General features: G+C 44.0%; 1 protein-coding gene across 1 annotated transcript in view; it reads left to right on the top strand.

The window, feature by feature from the left end:
• The first annotated feature begins 1599 nt into the window (after nt 1–1599).
• Nucleotides 1600–27312, top strand: part of STX10 (syntaxin 10) — a 113261-nt gene continuing 87548 nt past the window's right edge. Inside the window, exon 1 of the mRNA XM_069230403.1 lies at nt 1600–1709. Coding sequence (XP_069086504.1) covers nt 1675–1709 — 35 coding nt within the window. The 5' untranslated portion in view covers nt 1600–1674. The remainder of the gene's footprint in view (nt 1710–27312) is intronic.

The raw sequence follows: 27312 nt of genomic DNA, 5'->3' as shown, positions 1-27312 counted from the left end.
CTGCTCACCCTTCACAAGCACTTACAGCGGACCATTGCACCAGAAGAGTTTGCCAAGGTGGATGGGTGTTGCTTGTTCAACCACTTGACAGTGCCTCTTCTGTTTCGCTCCTGTTTGCAGAGACAACTCCCCAGGTACCCAATACCTTCGAATAGTCTTGGTGGACCCATCTTGTCTGATTTTAGGAATTGTCCCAGCTTGTTCTTCTCTTCTTTATTTATCCAGTTTTTAGCAACAACCCTTTGAATTACTTGCCGTGGGTCTCCCATTTGCTCTCAATTTCATCCTCCTCTTTTATTATCTTTGATTGGTAGTCCGGGCTCCCATTTCTGAGATAAATGTGGAGTCTCAGACATACACTCTAGTGCAGTGAGACTACAGACAAGTTATGGGTACCTTACATCCTGACATTAGGTGTGAGTCTGTCGTCCACCCCATCTGCCCTGCCTCTTTAAAAAAAAATTAGGTTGAAAGTCCATGGGCGGTTGGGGTAAGCCAGATGTTTTTTTTCAATTTGTTTAAACTAGCATAAGGTTAATTACCTTAATGTTTCCCATACTGTTTGCCAGGGGTTTTAAAATATTCAGAAACATAATCAAAATGTTGCTGTTACTTTCTCTTCAAGAAAGATCGGGTAGATTTGGTTAGAGGTGATGGGCTTGCCGCAGTACTGACGGGCATTAATTTGCTACTGAACAAGGACGTAATGTGACACCTGAATGTAGCATACCAGGAGGCAATCACAAAAAGAGCACAGTGAATAAATAGTGCTATGTTAAAAAAGAGTAAATACATGCACTGACAACATAGTGAGGAATGGCCTCTCAGGAGGCAATCACAAAAAGAGCACAGTGAATAAATAGTGTTATGTTAAAAAAGAGTAAATACATGCACTGACAACATAGTGAGGAATGGCCTCTCTCGCGGGTGTCTGTAAAACTGACGTTTGTTCTGGACTTTTTGTCCTGAATTTTGACCCTTTGTCCTGAATTTTTTACAGTCCTGTCCAGAATTTGCCTCAGTGCCTACTGAGAAGAGGGATACAAAGGTATAAAACAGGAATAAATTCTGTAACTTGTTTGGCCACTATTGAATGGTTTACATTTCACTGAATGGAAATAAATATTTAACTCAAAGATGGCCGCCGCGTTGCTCTCTTTTAGAGCAGTTCTAAGTACACAATAGAAATAAAGAAAGGACCACACTGACTCTTTCTTCAAGTAAAAACAAGGCATACCCGGAGACAACTGGACATTTAAAGTGCAATTTAAGGATCCAGATGTTATGAAAATACTCACGTCGAATTGATATTAAGATTGTTTAGCTTTTACTCTGTTGGAGCAGCTTATTTACTATGATAGAAATTCGTGTTCAAAGAGCAGCGCAAAATGTATTCGTATTTAGAGGAATATTGTACGCTTGGTTCATGACATCGTTTATATGTTATCTGCTTACCGTGCATTATGGCAGTTTCTGACGTTATTATCCTCGTTTGTTATGCATGTGGGTATAAATCATACCCTTTCAATATGTCAGCAAGGCAGTATTTGCACTTGCAATGTCCTCTTTCTATTTCTATTACCCTGTTCACATGGGAAGGGTGCACTTGGACTTCCGGTTATTTTGGAAATTGATGTTGAGTTCAGCTGCTAGTTTCCTGGAAGTAGGAGCAACATGTCTTTGGAAGACCCTTTCTTTGTGGTCAAAGGGTGAGTAGACTCCAACTCTCTTTCTTAGTATAGTGTTCTCCCTAATATATCCTACATGTACCTCTCCCATACCTAAGCTTTAAACACCCCTTAGTACTCTGTCAACCTCAATACATCGATCCTCACTAGTTCATTTACAATTCTCCTGTATACGTTTCTCTCCCTATAAGCGACTACCTCCATTGGTAAAGCAATGTGCCATGGACCTTACTGCAAGCACAGAAGATGATCCCGCCTACCTCGAAATTGATAGTACACATTTTACATTATTGGGTTGCAGTGGAAGACTCCTGGGCCTCGGTAGCCCTGCATCTTCTGCATTATTTATAGCTATGTCCTCTACCTCCTCCCCAGTGCATTGCTCACTTCCCCAAACATTTCTTCAAGATCTTCCTCTGTCCCGTTAGTTTTAATATACTTAACTTTCACTCGGTTACTGCTCTGTTCGCAGTACTTCTCCGCTCACCTAGTATTTCGCCCACCTCCTAACTATCTGAGGGTTTCATCAAGGCATAATGGTCGTCTGGCTGGAATCATAAGCCTCGCCATTATTCTTTCGAAAGTGCCAAAGAGTCAATTGCGGTCAGAGTAACATGAGTCTAGGTACTTAATAAATGATGTGAATGGTGCAGTGCAGATTAATGTGGGTGGCAGGCTAAACCTTCCCTGTCAGTGCACTCGAAAGCGTACGGACCGGGGCGGTTTTGCACAATGAGATCTTTAGGCACGTGCATTCTTGGGTAGAATTGTCGACATTTGTATTCAAGAAATGTTTGTGTAAAGGCTTAACTAACAGAATATTAGTCTCTTTAAATTATTGAAGGGCTGGTTTAATTGTTTGTATCGATATGATTTTGATACCTTTATTGCACGTATCATGGAGCACTGTGTCACTTTCACTATTCGGAAATATTTTTTTGTATTTACATAATTATTTGAATATAAATGTTTGATTGTTTAGGGTATATCGGGACCTATGTTTTTCATTTGTATGAATTTTGTGCCCCTTTCTTTCGGACTTGTGGCTTTAAGTTTTTTTTACGTAGGGCAATATGCTTAAAGTCTGAAGATGCTATCATTTGATGCGTTCCCCCACGAAACCGTTCTTCTTGGATTAGGTCTTGACAAAAAGCGGAGCACTGAACGCTCAATTTCCTGTGTGGGGTGAGGAATATGCAGGTAATTTAAGGAGAAACTGAACCTACTTAATACAGCGCTCGGAAAAAACGGAGATGTGTTGTGGAGTCCAAAACGTCTTTTAGTTGCTGTATCTAGTAGTACATTTGCATGTGGCTGTGATTTAGAGCGGAGAAGCAGTGTCTCAAAAGTTAATGGTTTTGAAGAACAGTTCCAAGTAATCGAGCTGGAAGCGTTTTTACCATCACCACACAAGTCTACAGAAGAGCTCGCATTTTTATGCACTTAAACCTTTGTTTTGTAGGCTTCTTTCAGAATGTCGCGATCCTTTTGCGACAACAAAAGAGGGTTGGACAGATCAAATGCAGCGTACATCCTTCTGCAACATGTACATCGCCCGTTTGCCCTTCGTTTGTGACCTACTGCTTCCTCTAATGTAGACTATTTAAAGGCACATTTTCGGCATGCTTGCTGGTAAACCCCAGCACGGACGGTGGTTACCTCTATAGAAGGGGTCATAATAAATATAAAAAAATCTGTCTTCTCTGAGTCTACACAGCGGTCAGATCGACACAGTTATTAAATGTATTTTTGTTGCCTGTGCAAACCAGATTTTGGCACTAGTGGAACCAGGTGCTGGGGTGGCCACTTGCATTGCCTGCTTTTGTGAACAAGCAGGTCCCTCGTTCTTTCTTTCATACAGAACACCCCCCCCTCAACTGTGCCTTTTTTGAGTCTGTACCCATGAAGTGTACTTAATTTCAGATAGCAACCACGACCATTTGTATCAATTTAATACATTTTTTTTTATAAACCAGACTGAATTAGTTTTTGATTTTTTTTTTTATCGCGCATAACCTATAAAATACAGTACACGGTTATGAACTTCAATTGAAATGATATCACATATTGATGTCCTTACCATCCACGTATATTTTCAATACATTAGATTTAGTGTTGGTTGTTGCTGTCTTGTCTGATATCTATATGCGCCTGTGCAGGTTGGCCATATTCTTGTGCCTCTTCTAAAGGGGAATACGTTTACAAGTAATCTGACAGATTCTTGTTAGAATACTTCTTCATAATCTTAACTGGAAAGGGGAGCTGAGAGAGGGACAGGTATTTTCTAGAGTCCTTTGTGTCCGCTGTCAGTCCCTTACAAAGTAAGCAATAATGATTTTTTCCTCTCCATTAGAACACTATTTGAATTCAGCTACTGTTTACAGATTGCTGGAAGAAGATGGCGAGAAAACCAACCAGTTCCTTCCAGACCCTGGAGAATAGCGGGCGAAGACGGTCTAGGACTACCCGAGTCCTATTGACAGTGGTTGAGCAATTTGTGGTCCTTAGCAAATGGCATAGTGAAGTTGATTGTTGACTGATGGCCAAGATATTCTTAAATTTGCTAATCTTAAAATTGCTAAATTATCAAATCATCTTTGAGGCGAATTACAGCTTGACTAGTATAACCGGGATCAGTCAGATTTTGTGCGTTTTCAAATGTCTCTTTTGTTACATTAGGAGCTTCCTGGATCTCTTTAGCAAAATAATCTGTTTTGGTGGTTTGGGCGCCCTTTTTAAAACCCCTTTAGCGCAGCCAGTAGCAGCTGTTTTGCCATAACCTCTCTGTTTTTTTTTAAGCTTGCACTTTACATCTCTCACAGTGTCATTGTACCAGGGTGCGGAGGATCGCAGATGCAGGATTTTGTTTTTAAGTTGCAGAGCTGAGTCCAAGGCTGTTAAGACCCAGTGCAGATAGTTATCGTAGTTCTCATCCACTGAACTGTCTGAAAGACAGTTGGAGAAAAAAGTCACAAACATCTGATGCATTATCTTGGCCCATGCTCTCACCAGTCCCAAATTACTTGCCCTGAGCTCCGAGGTTGGAAGAGTTCCCTGGTACCAAGATCCAGAAAACTATTAAGACATGATCTGCCCATGATAAAGGCATAGTTTTAGTAACATAATCCAAATGTCCATGGTCAAGAGTAAGTCTTGAAACCAAGCACCTAAAGCATTTTTAAGATCAGACGTAGAGGGGGTTGTCACTACTTCAACCCAAACCGTGAAATCACCCATCACAAAAAAACCTGAATGCAATAGAATGGGAGAGGGGGATGGGAGGTAACAACAAACAATACCAGTATTCGTTCTAGAAGCTGACAAATTCAGAGAAAAACCTAACGGTTCATCGAATTCACTTAATTGTAAGCATTTAAGACACCATATAGCTTAAGCAACATTCCTTTGCCACCAGATAGGGTGCATGAATGATATTATAATCCTCTGGGCAAGCGACACAGATACCAGGATTCGACTCTGCAGGAGACCATGTTTCAGTAATAAATCCAAATTCTCTGCCAAAATTAGGAGATTGATTTTAATTTTTTGTTTCACCAGTGAACGTGCAGTGATTAAACCACAAGCTAAAAACCCTGTTTGGGGGCATGGAGGGATATGTGCCTGTCTCAGGCCCAAACAACACTTAGTCAAAGCAGCCCAGGTAATCAGGATGTCTGAACTTGAAAAAAACTCTGCAAATTTGCATGAGGTGTGCTTGAATATGTCTCTGGACTTATCAAATGCTCGCAGTAGACGGAAACTGGCAGCATGGCTGGCTGTGTGCATGAAGCAACATCACAAAACAAAATAAAATGATAGACGGAGTGTTGAAACTTTTAAAACACTCGCCACCAGTCACAGATCTGGGTTTAATCCATCGTTATTTTGCTCGCCACGTCACCCCAGTTCGGACCTATCCATATGCAAATCAGTCTTGACCCTCCAGCCCAAACTGCTAGCCCCATTGGATCCAATAAGAGATCCTCTGGATCTCTGAATCCGCACTGGAGGTGTGTAACAAAGGGCCAACACCACTGGGAACCAGGATTGTGCTTTCCAGCAAGGAGTCACTAAGATCATCTCCGCCTTTTTTCGAAGGACCTGGGTCAGAACTCAAGGAATCATCGAAAAAGTGGGAAATGCATATGCCAACTCCTCCGTCCAGGACTGATGGAAGGTGTCCGAACTGAGAGATTGCGGGTCTGGCCTCCAACTGTAAAAACTTGGAAGCTGCGTATTCAGACATGACGCAAACAGGTCTATCGAAAAAGGACCCCACAGAAGATTGAGAAATTTAAGCACTCTGGGATGGAACCTCCAGTCGCTGACATCCCGAAGATATCGGGAATTCCAATCTGCTATCACGTTCGCTTTGCCCGGAATATACTCCTCTGTGACAGATATCTGGTGAGCTAGACAAAAGTGCCAACAATCCTTTTCCTTTGCCATTTCCGCTAGCATCTTGGAACGGGTTCCCCCAGTTTGTTTATGTATCTGACGGTGGAAATGTTGTCCATTTTCAAGAGGATACAATATTGTGCTTTGATTTGAGACAGTCTTCACTGCAAAGGAGCCTGCTAGAAGTTCTAGACAGTTGATGTGCATTTGAAGTTCCTACAGGGACCACCGTCCCCCAGTCTCCACCTGTCCACATCTGGCTCCCCAACCCCATCTGCTGGCATCTGACTCTGACAATCTCCGGAACAGAGGGAAAGATTGCTCTGAAGTTCCAGGCATCTATATGAGTCAACCACCACTGAATTTCTGTCCGGGCTTCTTGTGACAAAATGACCTGCCCCGAATAGGAAAGACCCTTGCGCAGATGCAAGATCTTCATTCTCTGAAGGGCTCGATAATGGAGGGTGCTTGGAAAAATGGCCTGAATAGATGAGTCAAGGAGGCCCGCCAATCAGGCAAGAACCCTAAAGGAAAGCAAAGGAACAGACAACGCTCTCCCCAATGCCATCTTGATGGCTAATCTCTTTGTCAAAGGTAGTTTCAGTTGTGCTGAAATTGAGCCCATCTATTGGGATGGAATCAATTGAGATTTTTCCTTGTTTATGATAAACCCCAGATCTTGGAGCAGTTGAATTGTCCATGAAAGATGGAGAAGAGCCAGACTCTTTTCCTGTGCCATGATTAGAATGTCATCGAGAAATTATAAGACAAACACCTTTTTCTCTGAGCCATTGCACAACTGGGCGCATAATCCTGGTGAAACACCAAGGAGCTGAGGACGGGCTGAAGGGAAGAGCTGAGAACTCGTAACAACTTGTTCTCCAGAAGAACTGAAGAAAACGATGACGAGGTGTGAAAATGGGAATGGTCAAATAGACGTCTTTGAGATCCAGACGTACCATCCAATATTCTTCCGATAAGGTCTAGGAGGAGATGAATGCCCTCCATTTTGAAATGTCGATAGCAATCCACGAGTTGAAGAGGCGAAGATTGAGCACTAACCGGGAACCCCCTCCCTTCTTGTGAACTAAAAAGATTGTGCTGATGAACCGCCTGGGGTGCGGGAGCGAAGGAACTATTGCTCCTATCTGAAGCAAAGCTTCTATTTCCAGATCTATAAAGAAACTCTCTTGTTGGGAAAAACAGAGAGGAGGGGGAATAGAAGACTGTTCTTGGTTTGAATAAAATTTCAGATGATAACCTTGAATAGTTTCTAACACCCAAATATCTTGTGTGATTTGAGACCAATTGTGTACAAACAAACTCACTCTGCCCCCCAGAATTACTTTCCAGCAAGAAGAAGAGTTACCTGTTTGAGCAGGGTTTTGGTTGTACTGTCCTCCTCTGTGAGGACCTCTGGGGTTGTGGCCTCTGTATCCTCGTCCTCTTGCAGGATAGAAGTTGGGATTATTTTGGGAGCTTGAGGAGCCTCTGCCTCTGTAATATGTTCTGGAAGCCCGAGGATTGAAACGGCCTGATGTTCAACCTCCAAAACGTCCAGCCCTACGAAAAAGGCTACTATTGAAAAGCTTTTTGATCAAGATTTGAGCTTTATCTAGGGCCGAGAAGGTGGCCACATATTTGGCCAAATCTTTAACAAATCCATCCCCAAACAGAAGACCATTTGCTGAAGGGCCTGCATCTGAAGGGGCCAAATCTGCCAATTTTGTATCTATGCGAAGTAAGAGAGATTTCCTACGTTCTGTAGAAATGGAACAGTGTGCACTTCCTAATAGACAAATGGCACGTTGGGACCATTCCAACAGAATCTCAGGATCTATAGCTTCTTGAGTTTCTTTAGCTTGAACAGCCAAGTCTAAAATCTTCGTTAGAGGTCCAGAAATATCCAACAATTTATCCTGACAACCTCTCCAGGCTCTATCGATACCCTTCTTGGGGTCTTTAGCGTACTTTTTTTTAGAAAAGTCACCATATGTGGATAAAGCTCAGGAGTTTCCGCAACCTTACAAGGTAGAGCTGGTTGAGGGCATTCGGACCGAAGAGTATTGCGAATGTCTTTTTCAAAGCCTTTACGCAGTCTGGACTGCACATAATCTGCCACTTCTTGGCATGTCATCCATTCAGTGGATTGAGGATGTATAATAGCGTCGGGGTCAAATTGTAAATTTTTACCAGAAGGTGGCATTACAGGATCTTCGGCGTGATGAGCCTTGCGCTTGCGTTTACCCTTTTGGTTTATCCTGTATCGGAGATGCGTCAAAATCCGAAGAAACCGAGTCAGAAGATTGCTGACTAGTCTGGACGGAGAGAGTAGCGCGATTTTTGGAAAGCCTCATACTCCTGATCATTCAGGACCGTGTTAACAGTCTGATCTATAAGGTCATTAGATGACGACCAGGCTCCGTAACATTGACCTCTACCGGGGTGGGGTTCCCCGAGCTGCGCCTAACATCATAATTAAATATAGGTTGTGCCAAAGGACGTAGTACCTTTACCAAGGCTTTATTAACTGAGTTCTGCATGTGGAAGTCTAAAGCCTCCACAAGGCGCTCTTCCATGTGTTGGTCATAATGACCAGCATCATACTCCCCATACTGTTCATCATCCATCTATTGGGCCATGATTATTCTGTGCACAGTAATATATATTAGAGGTCCCAGCTGCACAGGTATCAATATTGGGGGGGAAAAATCTAAGTGCCACACACAAGTTTTCAGCTGGAAATTCAGAGAAGGGAGGCACCAGAAACAAAGATTTTTCCAGAGAGCCCAGCTCTGTGGTATGATTACAGCTCCTCCAGGCGATTCCCGAAGGCACGCTGTAAAAAGTGCTCCATCAGCAGCACAGAGGGGAAAAAAAGTCTTCACTTGCTGAAAATTGCACTTGCACTTGCACTTGCACTTAGAGAAGTCGTTTGTGCGCGTGCGCGAGTTCAGCAAGTGAAAGCGGACTGAACAAGACGTGCCCTTCAGGCCTCCTCACCGGCGGGGCAAAGCACATTAGCGTAATGCGCGGGCGCGTTATTAAAACGAAAATAAATAAATGTAGAAATACTCTGCGAATAATTGAAAGCAATCGGTATGCAGCGCATAAAGGCACGAGGCCACGCTGAAGTATACAAACAAAATACGAACAATATTTGCATACACAAACAGATCGATCGGGAAATGAAGTACTTAGCTCTGTGCATGAAGCAGCAAAGAGAGAGGGTGGACTTACTGGATTAGGACATATATATGAGACGGTAGACCCTGATTGGGGGTGATGTTGAAGCTGTGGTCTCATGCGAAATGTAGTTCAAGTTTTTTTTATTGGCTGCTGTGTGTTTACAGTAAAAGAAAGAGAAGCATAATCAGAAGCCTCCGGTCCTGACATAGAATCTGGCCTGGCGGTTCGAACTAAACTGTTTCCATGGGAAGTAGGGTGAATACTGATTTGCATGTGGCTGGGGCCAAACTGGTGTGACATGGTGAGCAAACAAATGATGGATTTAACCCAGATCTCTGCCTGGGGGCGGGTGAGTGAAAAGTTTCAGCAGTCCGTCCATCATCATTGTGTGTCTTAAATAGACAAGCATCAAGCTGAGACTGGGGTGCTAACAAAGATGGTTTTTGGCTGACAAGTACACCATCGTCTGATCTTAAGAAAATTGGCAAAATGGCAGTGAGATAAAACATAACCAGTCTGATGAAAACAGACCAATAAAAAATGCCATAACTGTTCAAAAAATGTATGTTTCCATCCATTTCTACTAGGGTATGCTCGTCTGTAGGTGTTGCAGAGTTCTATAATGAGTCTCCCGGACTATTGTAATGCCTTCTTTTTTGGGGGTACCACCCTTCATACTTAATCGCCGCTACCAGATTCGGGATGCCTCAATTAAAATGGTGTTGGATTTTCCCAGGTCTTCCAGTACCTCTGCTGCGCTGTCTAAACTATTAGCTCAAAGTGGTGAAAAGAGTCATGTTTAAATATTTGGGTATCACTCCTAGGGCAGAGCACAGGGTGAGCCCTAGCTTTCCTTACAGAAATTCAAGTGCTATGTGCCTCAGAGAGCCTTGCAGTCTGCCACAGCCAGTCATTTACATGTACTTAAGTTTATGAAATTTAAGGTAGGTGGTTGTGTCTGCTTAGTTTTGGCTGCACAGCAGTGGAACTGCTTATCTTACTCACTAAGATCTAATTCAGATCCTGATCCATTTAGAAAGAGCTTGAAGACATGATTATTCGCAATATACTACCCTCACCCCTGCTGGACATCATTCCATATTTCCATGCCATTCTGTGTTGTGAATGGCTTGGGTCTACCTGTATCTTTGCACTATGCCACATTTTCCTGGTATGAACCCTTGTGGACAGTATGTTTTATTATAACCTCAAATCTTTTGATACCCCCATGCACCCACCAGCAATGTAGTTGGTTCAACCTGCTCTAGTCAAATACCAGTACCCGTGTACTTCCTTTAGTAATTTCTACCACCATTTACTTGTGATTTAGCAACCCTATAGGATGTGGATAGAGTTGCATTGTTGACCATTGTTTAAAATGTGCCATTTTGGCAGGGTTACCCTGCTTTTTATTCTTTTGCCTTTTTGCTGAACCCTATTTTTGTTGGCCTTGGAACTCTGCACACTTTACTCCTGCTAACTAGTGTTCGTGTTTCTGCTCCCCCTTTTTAGCATGTTGAAATAGGTATACATTAGTGGTTCACAACCTGTGGTCCGGGGATCCCTGGGGTCCATGAAGCCTTCTCAAAGGGTCTGTGAGTGCTCAGAAAATTAACCAATATTAGCAGATTAATAAAGTGTATATAAATAAAGTGGTTACATGTACAATTGAAAAATTTAAAATGTACTGTAAACGTCCAGGCATTTGAAATTGGAGGCTAGAAATTAAATTAGTATCCTCAGATTGATTCATGGGAGCAGTGCAGATGCATCAAACAAAATATAGTATGAACAATGTGTGTCTTCAATTGAATTTAAAAAAGCTCTAATCTTCCAAGTAAAATGTTTATTTTTTGCAAATTAAATAAAATATTATCAATTGCGTATGTGTTTGATGGAATGCTTATTTCTGTATTTTTGCCTGTTTTGTTTTGCAATTCAAACCATCAACAATGTTTAGTCCTAGGTCCCTGGCTTCCAGTAATGACTGAGTGGGGGTCCTCAGATTTCAAATGAATCAGTGGGGGGCCCAGGGTTCCAGTAATCATAAAGTGGGGGTCCACAGAAGTCAAAAGGATGGGAACCACTGGTATACATCATGTTGGGATATTTAATTTCTTTTCAAGTCCGAAGGATATGGTACAGAGTGTACCCAGGGCCTGTACGTTGAATGTCACCAGTGGGCTCCAGCACTCATTGTGCCGCCTACCTCAGTGACCCTGCAAACCTTTCTCTAGGCCTGCTATTGTAGTGTGTCAGGGCAGTTTTAAACTGCCAACTTGACCTATCAAAAAAAACCTTTTGACAGGTCAAAACATTTCTTTTAAATATTAGTAAATCACCCCTGAGTAGGCCCCTTTGCTTATAAGGTATATTGAGTGGTATTTAAAGGCATGGTATGTACAATTTTACTGTTCCATGTGTCCTTACAGTGAAAAAAGGCCCCGGAGTATTTCACTGTAGCAAGGCTGCTACCCCTTGGGAAAACACTGTTAGATTATTATTAAATCTAAAAATGATAATTTTCGGATTTCGAAGCAGCTGGAAAAATATTTCAAGTAATGCTTTTAATAGATATTTTAAGTCCAATGTAATGGTACAATTGAATGTTGTATACCAAGTAAGGAAAATGTATTTTTAAAAGTTAGTTTCCATTCCTGGGGTCCCTGGAAGCTAATCTGCATTTTGCTCTCCCTGTCTGCCTGCCAATTATTAGCATTGGAATTAGTTCTTGTGTATTCACTGCTCACTGAAAACTCAGCTTTTGGTCTACCAGATGTCAGTCTTTGAGGTTGCTTTGGTACATCACCTGCCCCAAACTGGATTTAGTGTTAGATCTGGGAGGAGGTGAGGATTACCATAGCACACTCCCAGCCTTCAGAGTCCAAGTTTATTGTGGCTGAAGACTTCTGCCATCTTAGATGCCCGAAGTGGGTAACATTAGTCCCTGGAACCTTTACCCCATTGGTCAGGGCTCATTCCCTCTCACTAACCTGTGCCAGACATAAATGTGGCATCTCCAGGCACCCACTTCAAGAACACTCTTGGATATGTGGACTATCAGACAGGGACAAATCTTGCTGTTTGTGATCTGTGGAGAGCCTAGAAGACTGGACCTGCTTTCCCTCTTGTACCCCGGACACAAAAGAACTAAAGGTCATTAAACTGACCTACTATTAAAGCTGAAGAGACATAGCATGCTACAAGAGGCTTTTCCTGTAACCACCCAGATAACCACTGGCACCTAGACTGGATTCTCCTGTTGGCCCTTCTCTGGCACTCTCCGAGTCTTTCCTGAGGAGCTTTAGAAAACTACTCTTGTCAAGTATTGGGACATAAAGGACTAAAGCCAGATGGTAAAACTTTTGACCCAGGCAAACCTAATTAGTGTGTCCAACCCACTCTCCATCACAGTCCAAAACAAAAAGCACCTAGGTGTGTTCTACCACGACCATTGACTAGCATTGGCACTTACTGCTTCTTGGAGTTATTCCAGCTTAAATCTCTAAAAATTCCCATCTTTGGTTTCTCTGATTTGATTTTTGCGGTTTTGGTGTATTTTTATTATTAAAGTTTACTATATTTTTGCAATTTATTTTTAGGTTTTTATTGTTTTACATGTTGCCTGTACTACTGTTTTAATACTGCATAAATTCTTCACTTATCCTCTCAAAGTTAAGACTGTCTGCTCTCAGCAATAGCTGCTAGGGACTTGAGCTCATGTTTATGTAGTGGCTTACCCTGACAAGCACAGTGATAAATAATTGAGGTGAGTATGCAGCCCCCTCAACTAATAACCCAATTTGTTACACCTGAAGACATGTATCATTTGCTACTATAATAAACCTCATCTTTCAAAGTCTTGTGTAATACACCCTCTTTAGGGTATTACATTGGATTAATATATAGCCTTACTTTATCAGAACATCACAGTAGTGCATCAGGGCCTCTTCTCACTTTCTATCTTCTGATTTTCCCTGTGTCTCATTCTCAATTTTCTTTGTATGTTTGTAAGTCTGTGTTGGAAATGGCCCTTTTTTGCAGGGTTAGCCCCAAACATTTTGCCTTCTTCCTCCTATTTTTTTTTTTTTTTTTTTAGGTCGGTCTTTGCTGGTTTGTCTCTGCGCACTTTACCTTTGGGAATCGGTGGTAAAGTGCAAGTGCTCCCTATAGAAATTGTACTGTTGATTGGGTTATCCATGATTGGCATATTTGATTTACTAGTAAAGTGCGCTAGAGGTGCCCTGGGTTTGTAAATCAAATGCTACTAGTGGGCCTGCAGGACTGGTTATGCCACCCACTTTAGTAGCCCTGTAAACATGGCTCAGACCTGCCACTGCAGTGTCTGTGTGCAGTTTTAAACTGCCAATTCGACTTGGCAAGTGTACCCACTTGCCAGGCCTCAACTTTCCCTGTTACTACATGTAAGGCACCCCTAAGCTAGGCCCTAGGAAGCCCCATGGGCAGGGTGTAGTGTATGTTTAAGGTAGGACATATACTAGTGTGTTTTATATGTCCTAACAGTGAAATACTGCCAAATTTGGTTTTCAGTGTGCAAGGCCTATCTCTTTCGTAGGTTAACATGGGGGGCTGCCTTTAAATATCCTTAAAGCGCAGATTCCCTTTGAGAGCAGATAAAAATGTGGCGTTTAGGGTCTCTGAACTCACAATTTAAAAATGCTTCTTTTAGTGAAGTTGTTTTTTAAATTGTCTGTTTGAAAATGCCACTTTTAGAAAGTAGGCATTTTCTTGCTTATACTATTCTGTGACTCTGCCTGTTTGTGGATTGTCTGTCTGGGTCAGTTTGACAGTTGGCCTGTTCACACCTCTCCTCTAGACAGTGACACAAAGGGGGCTGGGGTGTAGCCTGCATATCTTGAATAGCCATCTGTGCTGGAGGGGAGGGGATTAGTGGTCACTCACACCTGAAAGGACTGTGCCTGCCCTCACACAATGCCGTCTCCGACCTCCTGGGGAGTGTCTGGGGCCTGGCCTGGACAAGGAAGGATCTTGCAAACACTTGATACTTTGCTTTGAAGTTTGCCAACTTCAAAGGCAGCACTGGGTATAAGAAGAAGACCCAAAACCCGAGACTTTTAGAATCTTTCTGGAATCAAAAGGAACCTCTGCCCAGGAGAAGAGCTGAAGGAGGAGTACTGTCCCTTTGCTGTGTTGCTTTGCTGAACTGGCCTGCAGTTGCTGCTTCTGCCTGAAAAGAGTGCAACGGGTGAACTTTGCTGTGTCTCCTGCTTGAGAAAATTCTCTAAGGGCTTGGAGTAGAACTTGCCTCCTGTTGGAAGTCTCAGGGACACCAAAGACTTCAGTTTCCTCGACCTGCAGCACTCGGAACTGTGTGTTTTGTGCTGTTCAAGAGGAGAACCCACTGCGCCGCCGCCAACTGCGCCGCTGGCCTGCACCGTGACCTGCCGACGCCACACGGAGTCTCATTGTCCTGCTTCGCACCGCAACCCTGGTCTCATCGATGCCATCATCGGACGACTTCACTGAGCTGCGACCTGTGGGCCCCACACTCCTGCATCTCCTGCTCACACCGCAGCCTGGGCATCCCTGACGCTGCCGCTCCTGCTGACACCGGCGCCGCTGCCTGCACCGTGGCCTGTGGACACAAAGCACCATCCAGTCCTGCACCGCAGCCCCGTTCCACCGACGCCAGCACCATTGACTCCTATGTCGTCACCAGGCATCCTGCCGGCACTGTGGCCTGTGGACACCGCTCGTGAGGGTCATGAAGCACTGTCCCGTCCCGCACCGCTGGCTTGGGCCTACCGACTACAGCGCTTCAGCAACGACTACGCCGCTGCCTGCACTGTGACCTGTGGACACTGCACATTGCACCACCCGCTTCACTCCGCAGCCCTGGTCTCACTGACGCCGCTGGATGCGGTCACCGAGAATATTGGCTATTTTTCTAAAACTGGTGTGGTGTCCTTTTGTAGTGTTTTCACTTATTACTGTGTGTTATGTGCAGATGCTTTACACATTGCTTCTGAGATAAGCCTGACTGCTCGTGCCAAGCTACCAAGGGGGTGAGCACGGGTTATCTGAGCAGGTATCTCCCTTATCCTGACTAGAGTGAGGTCCCTGCTTTGACAGGGTGCAAACCAACTGCCAACTAGAGACCCCACTTCTAAAAGTCTGTCTCTGTAATGTTCTTGAGTGTGGCAAATGTACAAAACCCCTCTACCTTACAGTAATGATTCCCCTATTTTCATCATCCTCTCTTACGCACTCAAGTATTGGCATGCCTAACTTGTATGTATTTGAATATTTAATTTGTCAATTGAGTATTTGGTTTTAAGTTGCTTTAATGGATCACTTCTATTTTAGTTCACGTCTTCCAATGTCACCCTATTTACTGTATCTCAGCCCTTAAACCTTTTTAAATCATTTAACCATGGTTTCGGTTTTTCAACCCATAGTGGTGTCCTAGCCGTCAGTCTCTCTCTGCACCTCACCTCTTTTCTCTGAGTTCATTCAATGTGTTGATGCCAGTAGGATTGCCCGTTCTTGCTTTTCCCCTATAGTGCATACATACAACAAACCTTGCAGAGGGCATGTCTGTATAATCTCAGAGGTTTAGCGGAGTGGGTTAGCATTGCTGTGCGTTATCTGCTCGTTGAGGGGCGGAGTCTTGGAGCCCCTGGAGCTGCTGCCGGAGCGGTGAGCAGCGTGTGGTGTGCGGTTCCCTTCACTGTCGGGGATCTTGGCCGACTCCTGGCCCCAGTATTCCCTGGTTTTTCTCTCACCGTTCCCCCTGTTGGAGGCCCTGCCGGCATTGGAGTAGGTGCAACCGCGTCAACACCGCGGCTGTGGCCAAGGTTGCACAGCGGCCGCATAGCTGTTCTGCTGCGCTGTTGATCTGCAGCGGTGCCTTGGTGGCCCTGGACCGGGCAGGGGCCGGGGGCACGCACATCTTGCCTGCCCTCCTGCTGCTCGTGGACCCTGTTGAATTCCCGGATTTTGGCACAGGGGCTTCAGCTCCCTGCCCAAAGGCCCTCAAGGCACTTAAGGTCTGGGCATTTTTTTTTTTTTTTGGTCCCGGCCCCTGGTGGCCCCAGCGTTTGGCAGCCTCTGGTGGGGCCAGCGAGGGCCCTGCGCGCAGGGTCACACATCCCACGATGGACGGCCCTGGGTGGAAGCACTAAGAAAACTCCTGAGAGAATTCCTGGTTGCAGTCTATCTCGATCCTCCTAGGACTCCCAGAACTGCCAAGGACTGGAATTCATAGTGGACGGCGGCCTAGGACAAGTGCACAGCATCCTGCAAGCAGGGTCAAGGTGTTGGGTCTCCAATAAACTGAAGCTAGGCTGCAGGCAACCTGTCTTTGACGGAAGCGGCTGGCGTTAGGCCAGTTCGGCCTGTCTGGACCGTGTTGCCGTGCTTCTCCTGCTCCCCCTGCCTCCTGCTCAATCCAATTTAACGGGTCTCTACTATTCCTTCTCTTTCACCATAAGCTGCAAGTCTTCAAGTGGAGGACTGACACCCCTCAAAAGGGCTACAAACGTTTCTAAGAACATATTTACGCTGAGTTACATCTTCCTTTGACCCGAGCTTTGCCAGATAAGGAACGACGTCTGGAGTCTGCTTTAACATGAGGTCTGGTAAAGTAAGGAATAAGCACCCAAACCCTCAAAAACACAAGAAATGCCACCCCAGTAATGCTATTTTGCATTTGCCATCGACCCCTGAAAAGTGTACTCATCCTCCTTTCACCTACCGCAATTACAGCGGCCACTTCTCCACTGGCTGCCGATCCGTCCAGCCCTGTTACTTTGAAGTCTCAACTCTCCGTTGTTCACACGCCGCATCCATGCCCCTCAAAACTTCGTGAATCTTAGCTTCTGGATTATTTCAAGACAAAACCTAGGCAGGAACCCCCGGCAAACAGTGCGGAGAATGCGCTGGTGCCAGGCTGGGGCGTCTCTTCGGAATCTGCAGTCATTGATGCCCTACCTATGGCTTGTGGTTATTCTACAACAGTGGCTCAAGTTCATTGTCCTGCTTTATCCGCCTTCTCTCAGTCAGGATCTCAGGATGAAGTATGCCATTCGGCACCCTATGAGGGCCAGACGGCTGTGTCCTTGTCAAAACACAATATTTCGCCAATTATTATTTCCAGCAATCATTCTTTCAATGTTGGAGAGTGGGAATCCCCTTGTTAGCCTCTCCAGCTGTCCTCCTTCGGCAGGACAAGCTGGCTGTGAGTTCTCACGTTCCTCCACAGGACAGCAGTATTTCTATGTCATCTAGTCCAACGGCAGTCCAGTGGATTCATACTTCAACTGGCAGTATTCATCCAATGTTACCAATAAGGTCCTTTAGTGGGGCAGGTGACCCTAGCTCTCAAATGAAGCCTATCAACGACGAATTTAAGGACCACTCACTCCTTGATCTTTCCTGTCTTCAACACGATTCTTCGGGAGGGGCTGGTAGGGCACCCATCCCTGGACCCTCCTCTTTGGTTGCAGCAACTGACTCTGTTTGGCCTCAACGTTTGCTAACTCTTCAATCCACTGTATTGACCTTGAACTATTATTCTGATAAGTTGGACGTCCAAGTTGACTTGCTGAATACACTGGCCTCTTACGTAGCTGGTATTGATCAGAAAATATTAACCCGTTTATTTCCAGAGCTCAGGTGAGCTCCAGTCTTGCGCAACCAACATGCTGCTGCTCTCCAATTATTGAAAGTCTTTCATCATTGCCCACCTTTCTAAGTTTGGTTCTATGTGAAATTAAGAGGCTATCTCCAGCTTCTGCGCCTGTGGTATCCCCCTTCAAGGACCCTTTGACTTTGGTTGAAGAAGGCAACTTTGCTAATGCTTTGGATACAGTAGCCTCACTTCGGGGAGGTTGAATGCCTGCCTGCTCCAAGGCCACATTGTTTGAACCCAAAACTGTCTATGGAAATACTGGTGGTAAACCCCTGGTCCCTGGTTCTCCTAATTCCCTTAAGTTGCATTTTGATAACATAAGATGCCTTCCTGCAATCTTGCCATCAAACCTTCAGTCAGTTTGTGTGGACATGCCCGCCCTGGTGGGTCCTGTAGGCTCACATATTGTAACGGATCAGTTACAGGCCTTATACCCCCGTATCCCCCAACGGCCTCATTGGGGGGGTATTACCTCAAAACTTGTGTTTATTCCTGAATATAGTGACATTTTGAATAGGGGGATCATTTTGAGGCTCTTCAATGATATTTCGGATCTTAACATCGGCTCCAAGGACATTGTATCTATTGAATTTCTGGGCTCAAGCGGGTCTAGTTCAGGAGAGTCCACACTGGTTTCCTTATTTTCTGCCTCAATAGCGGAGTCCATTCTTTCTAAGAGAAACCTATTTTTCTCATGGGGCATTACAATCATTCCTTATAAGAAGTTTGCTTATCCTACATTACTATCAGAACTTCAACGTCCAACAGCTCCCACAGTATTGAAGCCTTTTTCAATTTTGAAAGGTGCTCTAGGTGGAACCTCTACCTTTGACAGGTCCCCTTTCACTGGTTTTGGTTCCCAGGGGGCATCCAATTGGGACTGGCTGCCCTCCACCCTCCTGCACCGGCATCCTCATTGACCATCACGGGTGGGTGGGTTTGTCTGGATGTCTGTCCCTATTCTCTTGGAACATCAATGGGATTGTGCATAAGTTTGCCCCAGCTGATCTCCTAGTATTTTTGAATAGCTATGATGTAATTGCCCTTCAGGAAACATGGGCTGAGACCAGCTGTCCGGGTATTTAGAAATGTGGAAACCTGCTCTTAAAATGAGCAAGAATGGTCGTGCCAAGGGAGGACTGGCCATTTATGTAACTGTCAAACTAAACAGGAGTATTCTGCCACTGGTTTGGGATGATAATTGGATTCAGGGGTCAATCATTAAGGATAGGACTGCACAGCAAACCCTTATAGTAGTTAATGTTTATATCACACCTGGCACAAAGGATAAAAGGGGCAGGTTGTCTCGACTGATGCAGATTATGGGCCATTTAGTTGGGGAGTACCCTCGTGCTAATTATCTCATAACTGGTGATTTTAATACAAATTTGTTTCAAGACACAATGGAGGCTCTGGACGGCCCTGATCTCTGTAACCACCAGTTAATTCCCAAACAACTGAGGCCTCAGGGCTGTTCGCATTGCCCATTGGGAGAGTACACAGTAATGCACCTTAATAGTATGGGCTTTAAAGTCCTGAATGGGCGCTTATGCGACAATGTGCCTCCCCGGTGGACAAGATCGGATGGTCGATCCTACTCCTATTTAGATTATACTGTTTGCAACAGTGAATTGTTTCCCCTTAACGAGAAGTTTTTGATTTTGCCTTGAAGTGAAAGCGACCACCCTCCACAAATTGTATCCATCAAATCCAGATTTCCTTTGCATTATGTTATGTGGGCGGTGGCATCTGCTCTGAATCTTTAAAACACATAAAATGGAATTCTTCTATTGGCAGCATCGTGTTATCTGAATGTGTTAACTTTTTTTTTATTCTGAAGGAGTGGGTTGTGAGTCTCCAATTCTGTCTTGGGCCAAACTTTCCTGCCTTTTGTGTCCAGGTTTCACTGACCTGCGCGTAATCGTGCTCCACCCTGGTCCTTGGTCATTTCTAGGCAATCCAGGAATCTAAAGAAAGCGTGCAACAGACCAGTAAGGGCACTCAGGAAAAGTCCTGACTCCAAGTGTTTACTTATTAAATATAAACAATTGAGGGAAGACTACAGGAAAGCTGTTTACGATGACCACCAGTCCCACCTTAATCAGTTTTGGGCTAAACTTTTAAGTGCAAGCAGAGACTCAAATCCTAGGAAATTTTGGTCCCTTATTAACAATCTAAATAGAAATGAAAGATTCATTGGCATTGCCAACATTTCTGAAGGAGTGTGGACGTCTTATCTATCGACCCACTTTTCTGCAAGTAAGTTGGATGGGAAATCATTGAAAGTGGGGGCTTATAGTCCTAATTCCGCTCTGTCTAAGACGCGTCCCATGCACTTTGGGTCACCAACTCAATACAAGGGGGTGAAGAAGTCCTTTCAATTATACCTTGCTCATATTATCTTGAAGGCTAAGCAGTTTGGAGCTCCCGGCCCCAACGGTCTCCCGCAGGTACTGTTCAAACAGGATCCTCTTTTTGTTGGGCTAACCATCTTGCCCATCTGTTTGAGCACTGCCTTTTGACTTCAACAATTCCTGAGTCTTGGCGGGGTGCCATTCTTCATCCCTTACATAAGTGGTTCAAGGTCAGATCCCGCTAATTTTAGGATGATAGCCCTGCTGGATAACGAGGCAAAGTTGTACGCCAGTCTTTTGTTGCAAGATATTCGCGCCTGGGCTGACTCAAAGGCCCTAATTCCTGCTGTTCAAACAGGGTTTTCTGCTGGCTCAGGCACTTCGACAAATTTACTAGCACTCTATTTTGATCGACAGGACGATTTTATCAGGCTTAACCCTGAATTGCTGTTTTGTTGATTTTTAAGGCGGCCTTCGACCGGGTCCCCTGGAGCGCTTTGTGGGCTAAACTGCAGAATTGGGGTATTCCCCCAGTACTCCTTGGTGCCATCATAGATCTTCATACAAATACTTGGGTTCGTATTAAGCTTGGTGATGGGTGTTCTCTTTCTAGAAAAATCCCCACCTTTTGTGGTGTGAAACAGAGCTGTTGTTTGCTCCTTTTCTTTTTAATTTGTTTATTGCAGATCTATCAGCGTCTCTCAATGTTGTTAATTCTCATTCCCCTAAGATTGGTGGACTTAGGCTCAGTCATCTGCTTTATGCCGATGACCTTATACTATTTAGTTATACTAAGATTGGCCTTCAACGGCTGCTTAATCAACTTGCATCTTATACTTCCGAGAATCAACTGGAAGTTAATTTGCTTAAAACCAAAGTGGTTTCCTTTGGAAGGAAAAACCATTCAGGTTTCAGTTGGTATTATAAAAGATGTAAACTTGTCTCCGACAAGTCTCACAAATATTTAGGGGTGCAGTTTTGTTAAATACAAGAAGGAGATCGAACTCAAAGCTGTGGCATTGCAGGTGGCCATATCCAAAGCTTTAAGGGGGCCGACCTTTCTTCCCTTAATGGAAGTTATGAGAGTAAAGATTATCCCTTCATTGGTCTATGGTCAAGAAATTCAGTTGGGCAAAGGTTCCTGCTTATTAGACTGGTTAATAAAATCTATAAGAGTGTCTTCTATGTTCCGCGCCTTGCCTCACCTGTGCAGGTACGGTTGGAATTTGGGCTTTCGGATTTGGCGGCAGTTGCTGCCGGTGCTTTTTTGAAGCTCTGTCATAAGCTGCGCAGTGCCACAGACTGCCGTTTAGAGGCAGTCCTGTGGCAAGAAATCAGTGAGTTGAAATCGAAGGGATCATACTTCAATTTTTTTTGGGGCCGAATGCAAATGGCGACTGGGCGTTGATGATCTCTGGGAAAGTAACCCCTCCCATTCTCTGTTCAAATTAGGCGTAAAAAGGCTTGTTCAACAGTATTCGTATCACTCAGATCGTTCCCTTCTTGTTCAACGGAAGCATGCCTGGTCAGTAATTAATTCCTTTAAGCCAGGTATGCCTTCTAGCTTCTTTTCCTGTTCTTATGGGTTTCGGTTGAAAAGGGACTTTTTGGCCTTAAGGATGGGTGATTTTTTTTTTTTTTTTTTTTTTAAACATCTACTTCAATGGCGGCTATCCTCTGGGGAAGGGGTGATATGCTGATCCTGTAATAATGCGGAGGAGACTCTAGATCATGTGGTCTGTCTGTGTCCAGCTTTACTTAATGAGCGTAGATCTTTGCTTCAACGCAAATGGAATGAATTGGGAATTTGCTCCTGTTGACAGGCTATTATTCAGTCTCTGGACCCTGCTAACTCCATGCTAAATGTGTTACTGATTACATTTGTTTAAATTGCTCAATCTAAATTTAGTGGCACTGTGAGCAAAGGATAGGCAGGATTGGAATGTGCTCTTGCCACGCTGTTGCTGTTGGTTAAGTTGTGGATTTTAATGGCATATGCTTGCACTCGTAGTCTTTTTTTAATGTACTTTGCACTTTAGGGCCTGTGCTTATGTATTTTATTTTGTTATACATTATTTAGAGTTCCGGGCTTGGTGGTTTATTCTATTTTTATATTTAGGACTGTTTTTATATTTTTAGGTAGGAATGCTTTCTCACTCTTATTATGTGTTTTCTAATTATGATGTGTTTTAGTATGTATTTAGCTTCCGCTTGTATTTGCATTTCTTTTTCCTTCTGTCCAATTGTATTGGCTTTTATCCCCTTCGCTGCCAGGCCTTTTCCCCCTCCTGTGCCGAGCCTTTTTTTGGCTATTTGGGGCAGTTCGCGGTTAGGCCCTCATAACATTTTGTTCACATAAGCTACCCGTGCCAAATGTGCGTCCTTTTTTTCCAACATCCTAGGGATTCTAGAGGTACCCAGACTTTGTGGGTTCCCCTGTAGTAGACCAGGAAATTAGCCAAAAAACAGTGAAAATTTTGTTTTTTTCAAAACAATGGGGAAAAAAGGGCTGCAGAAGGCAGCTCGTGGTTTTTCCCTGAAAATGGCATCAACAAAGGGTTTGCGGTGGCAAGATCACCATCTTCCCAGCTTTCAGGAACAGGCAGACTTGAATTGGAAAACCCAACTTTTCAATACAATTTTGACATTTTACTGGGACATACCCCATTTTTACTATTTTTTGTGCTTTCAGCCTCCTTCCAGTTAGTGACCAAAATGGGTGAGAAACCAATGCTGCATCCCAGAAAGCTAAACATTTCTGAAAAGTAGACAAAATTCTGAATTCAGCAAGGGGTCATTTGTGTACATCCTACAAGTGTTTCCTACAGAAAATAACAGCTGAAATAAAAGAATATTGAAATTGAGGTGAAAAAACAGCCATTTTTCTCCACGTTTTACTCTGTAACTTTTTCCTGCGATGTCAGATTTTTGAAAGCAATATTCCGTTACGTCAGCTGGACTCTTCTGGTTGCGGGATATATAGGGCTTGTAGGTTCATCAAGAACTCTAGGTACCCAGAGCCAATAAATGAGCTGCACCTTGCAATGGGTTTTTATTCTAGACCGGGTATATAGCAATTCATTTGTATCAAGAAAACCTTTGCATTTCCAAAATGGCCACAAGATAAGGTGTTGAGAAGCAGTGGTTATTTGCACATCTCTGAATTCCGGGGTGCCCATACTAGCATGTGAATTACAGGGCATTTCTCAAATAGATGTCTTTTTTTACACACTGACTTACATTTGGAAGGAAAAAATGTAGAGAAAGACAAGGGGCAATAACAATTGTTTTGCTATTCTGTTTTCCCCCCAAGTCTCCTGATAAAAATGGTACCTCACTTGTGTGGGTAGGCCTAGCGCCCACGAAAGGAAATGGCTCCAAACACAACGTGGACACATCACATTTTTTTCACAGAAAACAGAGGTGTTTTTTGCAAAGTGCCTACCTGTGGATTTTGGCCTCTAGCTCAGCCGGCCCCAGGGGGGGCAGAAATGGGCTAAAATAAATTTGGCCCCCAACCCCCCTGGGGAGCGACCGTTGCCTACGGGGTCGCTCCCCTTGCGTGACATTGGCGCAAAAAAAAAAAAGATCCCCAGTGTCTAGTTGTTGACCTAAAATCGGCCGATTACCACCCCAAGGGGGGCAGAAATGGTCTAAATACAATTTGCCCCCCAGGGGAGCGACCCTTGCCTAATGGGTCGCTCCTCATCTCTAAAAAAAACAAACAAAAAAAACACACAAAAAAATTTGCCCTGGCGCCTAGAGGTTTCGGCCTAATAGCAATAGGGGGGCAGAAATGGCCTAAAATAAATTTGCCCCCCAGGGGAACGACCCTTGCCTAAGGGGTCGCTCCCCTTGCGTGAAATTCACAACAAAAAAAAAAAAAACTCCCTGGTGTCTAGTGGTTTCTGTCCCCCTTGGGGGCAGGTTGGTCGCATAAAAATAGGCCAATCTGCCCCCAAGAGGGACAGAAATGGTCTAAATATAATTGGCCCCCTAGGGGAGCGACCCCCCCCCTCCCAGGAGAGACCCTTGCCCCATGGGTCGCTCCCTTATGCCAATTACTTAAAAAATTTAAATCCCTGGTATCTAGTGGGCGTTTTAGCAGCCGGATTGTTTGCAATCTGGCTGCTAAAAAGCTGAGAGAGACTTCAAAGGGAAGGAAATTCATTTCCTTCCCTTTGAAGCCTCCTCCACGTGATTGGAAGAGAAATGCTTTGAGGGGTGGTTGTCCAGATGCTGCTGAATGCGGACGCTGTCGTAGTTGGACTCTTGCTCTAGGCAAGACTGCTGGTTTAGGAATTACACCACTTTTGTTTGTAGGTGACTAGGTCGATCCTACAATAAGTTGCAACTGTCGGCCTACCCCTCCGGGCTCACAAGCGGTACCTCACCAAAAACCCAAATAGTAAAAGGTGATTTGTGGCAGCCTGTACGCATGGACTCAAAATTGCGACATCTCAGGGGAGTCGTGGTTAAACAGAGTTTACCCTTTTCTCACATGAGCAACAAGTCTCATTCACACACAGGCAATGAAGGAGAAGCAGTAAAGTTTTCAGTAGGTTTTATTAACAAGACTGCAATCTACTGTAAATTGCACAGGCTGCAATAATTAGGATGATGAACAATGCAAGAAACAATTGTAAAAACGAGTCCTGAATAAAAAGACCCCCACCATTTTGCAATAACATAAGATGTGAAATAAAAACTAATACCCTAGCATGATGGACCTAATCTCTAACCTAAAGAGAGCTAGGTGTGATAAACCTAATCTGCCAGTACCGTGTCCATGAGAAGAACCTCCCCCCTCCCCCTCATTACCTTGGAATGAGGTCTCTAGATCAGACTCCGTGAGGGCATGAAGGCTGGGGCTGCATCAAGGTGACGTGTAGCATAGATAAGCGTAGATGGCATCTGGTAGGAATCCCACTGATAACCCTGTCTGCATGAGATGTATTTATACAGCTCTTGTAGGACCGCTGATGCAGTTGTGTTCCCAAACAATAGATAAGAAGGAATGCTTGGGATGGCAATTATATAAACAATTCCCTGAAAAGGTATATTGTTACTGTTGCACGTAAGTGGGAAAGCACATGATGTGAATACCTATGTATATCACTTATCTTTTGATGCTGATAGTGACTCCTTCACAGAGTGGCACTGATAACGTGAAAATAAAACATTTTCCTAACTATAAACATAGCAGCCATTTTGGAAGAAATAATTAAATAAATGCGCTAAAACAGAGCAGGCTAAGTATGTTAAGTCACTAGGTGACGTGGTTACAGGCCTGCAAGCCAGGCTATCTCCTGATTCCTAATAAAACCAAATAGGATCCTCTACAATACAGTAAATGACTGAACACTAGGACTCCTGTGCATGCTGGTTTGAACTTCAAACAGCTCCAACTTCCTTGGATAAAGTGGAGTTTCAGGAGTTGTAGGTGATGCCCACGGGTAGTCTGAGTTTGAAACCAATTGATTGTGAAAGCTCTCCTCATATCAGGGGCTGAGGGAAGTAAATCTTAACGGAAGCAGAAGTTGATTATGGTCCCCTCTACAAAACAGGAGAGTGAATGCATTTCCTGAAAAACAACAAGAACCTACCAGCATATGAGTGACCAACAGCAGCCAGTAGGAGAGGTCTCTGGTCAATACAGCAAGGATTTTATGCCTCTGCAGATGAGGTTTAGGCAAAAATAAAAGACCACATACAACAGGACTGATGCTCCAGCAACTGAGGGTGGTATTCTCGCTCCAACTTATTTACCACTGGGTGCCTACGCCCTGATCCAGGCCATCTTTGTATTGTATGGACCATAGCGAGAGTGGTTATTGTCAGTGGAGTGGCTGGTTCTGAGCAGAGGCCAGTAGAATCTGTCTCCAGCAAAGGCTAATCTTTACACACTTTCCTTAGATGGAGTGATATGAAGAATCTTACCTGCAATTGGTTGTTCTTGGGCTTATTTATGGGTAACCAACTATCAGATATTTCAGTTTTGTCCTTTATGTTCTCTTTTATAGGCATTAGGTTACATAATAGATGTTCTTGAAGAAAGGGCTGGGTGAGTTGGGGATGTTGTACTTGAGGAAGAGGGTGGCTGGATTGGTGATCTTGACCTCTGTTTACACAATTTTCCATCTGCTTTTTTGAACTGGTCTTCCATTATTAAACTGCGTAGGACTTCACCCTCTTCTCTGCTGTTAATTATCTTGTCCTACTTTGTTGATGCCAGAAACTGATAGTCCAAGAAGCCCTGCAAAAAGCTATTCATGTGATGAACTTGGGTGCAGAAATGGCTAGGTTCTTTTAGTCTTATTGTAATGAATAGTTCTGGTTGCTTGCTTGCTCGCTTGGTCTCCCCTGTGTGACAAGTCAATGGAAGCAAGAATTTGGAGGAAAACGTCAGATGACCAACTAAAAAGTTGACTGTTTGAAGAACTGGGTTATGAGACCAGCGACCTGATCTGCAAAATCATTTTCGGGTAGCACACATTTTGCAATTCACAAAATCACAGATTTGGAAACACAAAAGGTTTTATTTTATTTTTTACCAGTCACTGAATACCTTTTGCAAGTTGAAAAATTCTTACTGACTCACAAAAGAGGTTCTTCAAATCATTTCAAATCGCAAATAGGATTAGGCATGAAAAGAGTGTCTCCTCCTAATTGCCATCCACAGTGAAATGTATCTGTAGTTTAAGATTGAGTTGGGGTGGTATCTAATTCGACTGACACCCTAGTAGGAATCATTATCGAGGAAGCTGTCCTGAGTTTCCTGTTTGGGAATGGTGTTGGGTGGCCTTAGGAAGTTGGGGAGAATAGACAGTGGTCAAAGTTTTCCTTTCGGAAATGCAAGTGCAGGGTTGCGGGGTGGTCGTCTGTCTTGTACATGCTATCACTCCTCGGTTCATGGCCAATCACAGGGAGGATCGCAATATCCTAGTTTTTCTGTCACTCTTAGGTTGTTTTGCCACCCTCTCTGGATGGGTGTAGTGCAATACTACCT

This window comes from Pleurodeles waltl, chromosome 4_2, assembly GCF_031143425.1.
Source record: "Pleurodeles waltl isolate 20211129_DDA chromosome 4_2, aPleWal1.hap1.20221129, whole genome shotgun sequence".
NCBI classification, from domain to species: domain Eukaryota; kingdom Metazoa; phylum Chordata; class Amphibia; order Caudata; family Salamandridae; genus Pleurodeles; species Pleurodeles waltl.
Note: the sequence above shows the minus strand (reverse complement) of the source record. Positions and strands in the feature narration are given on the sequence as shown.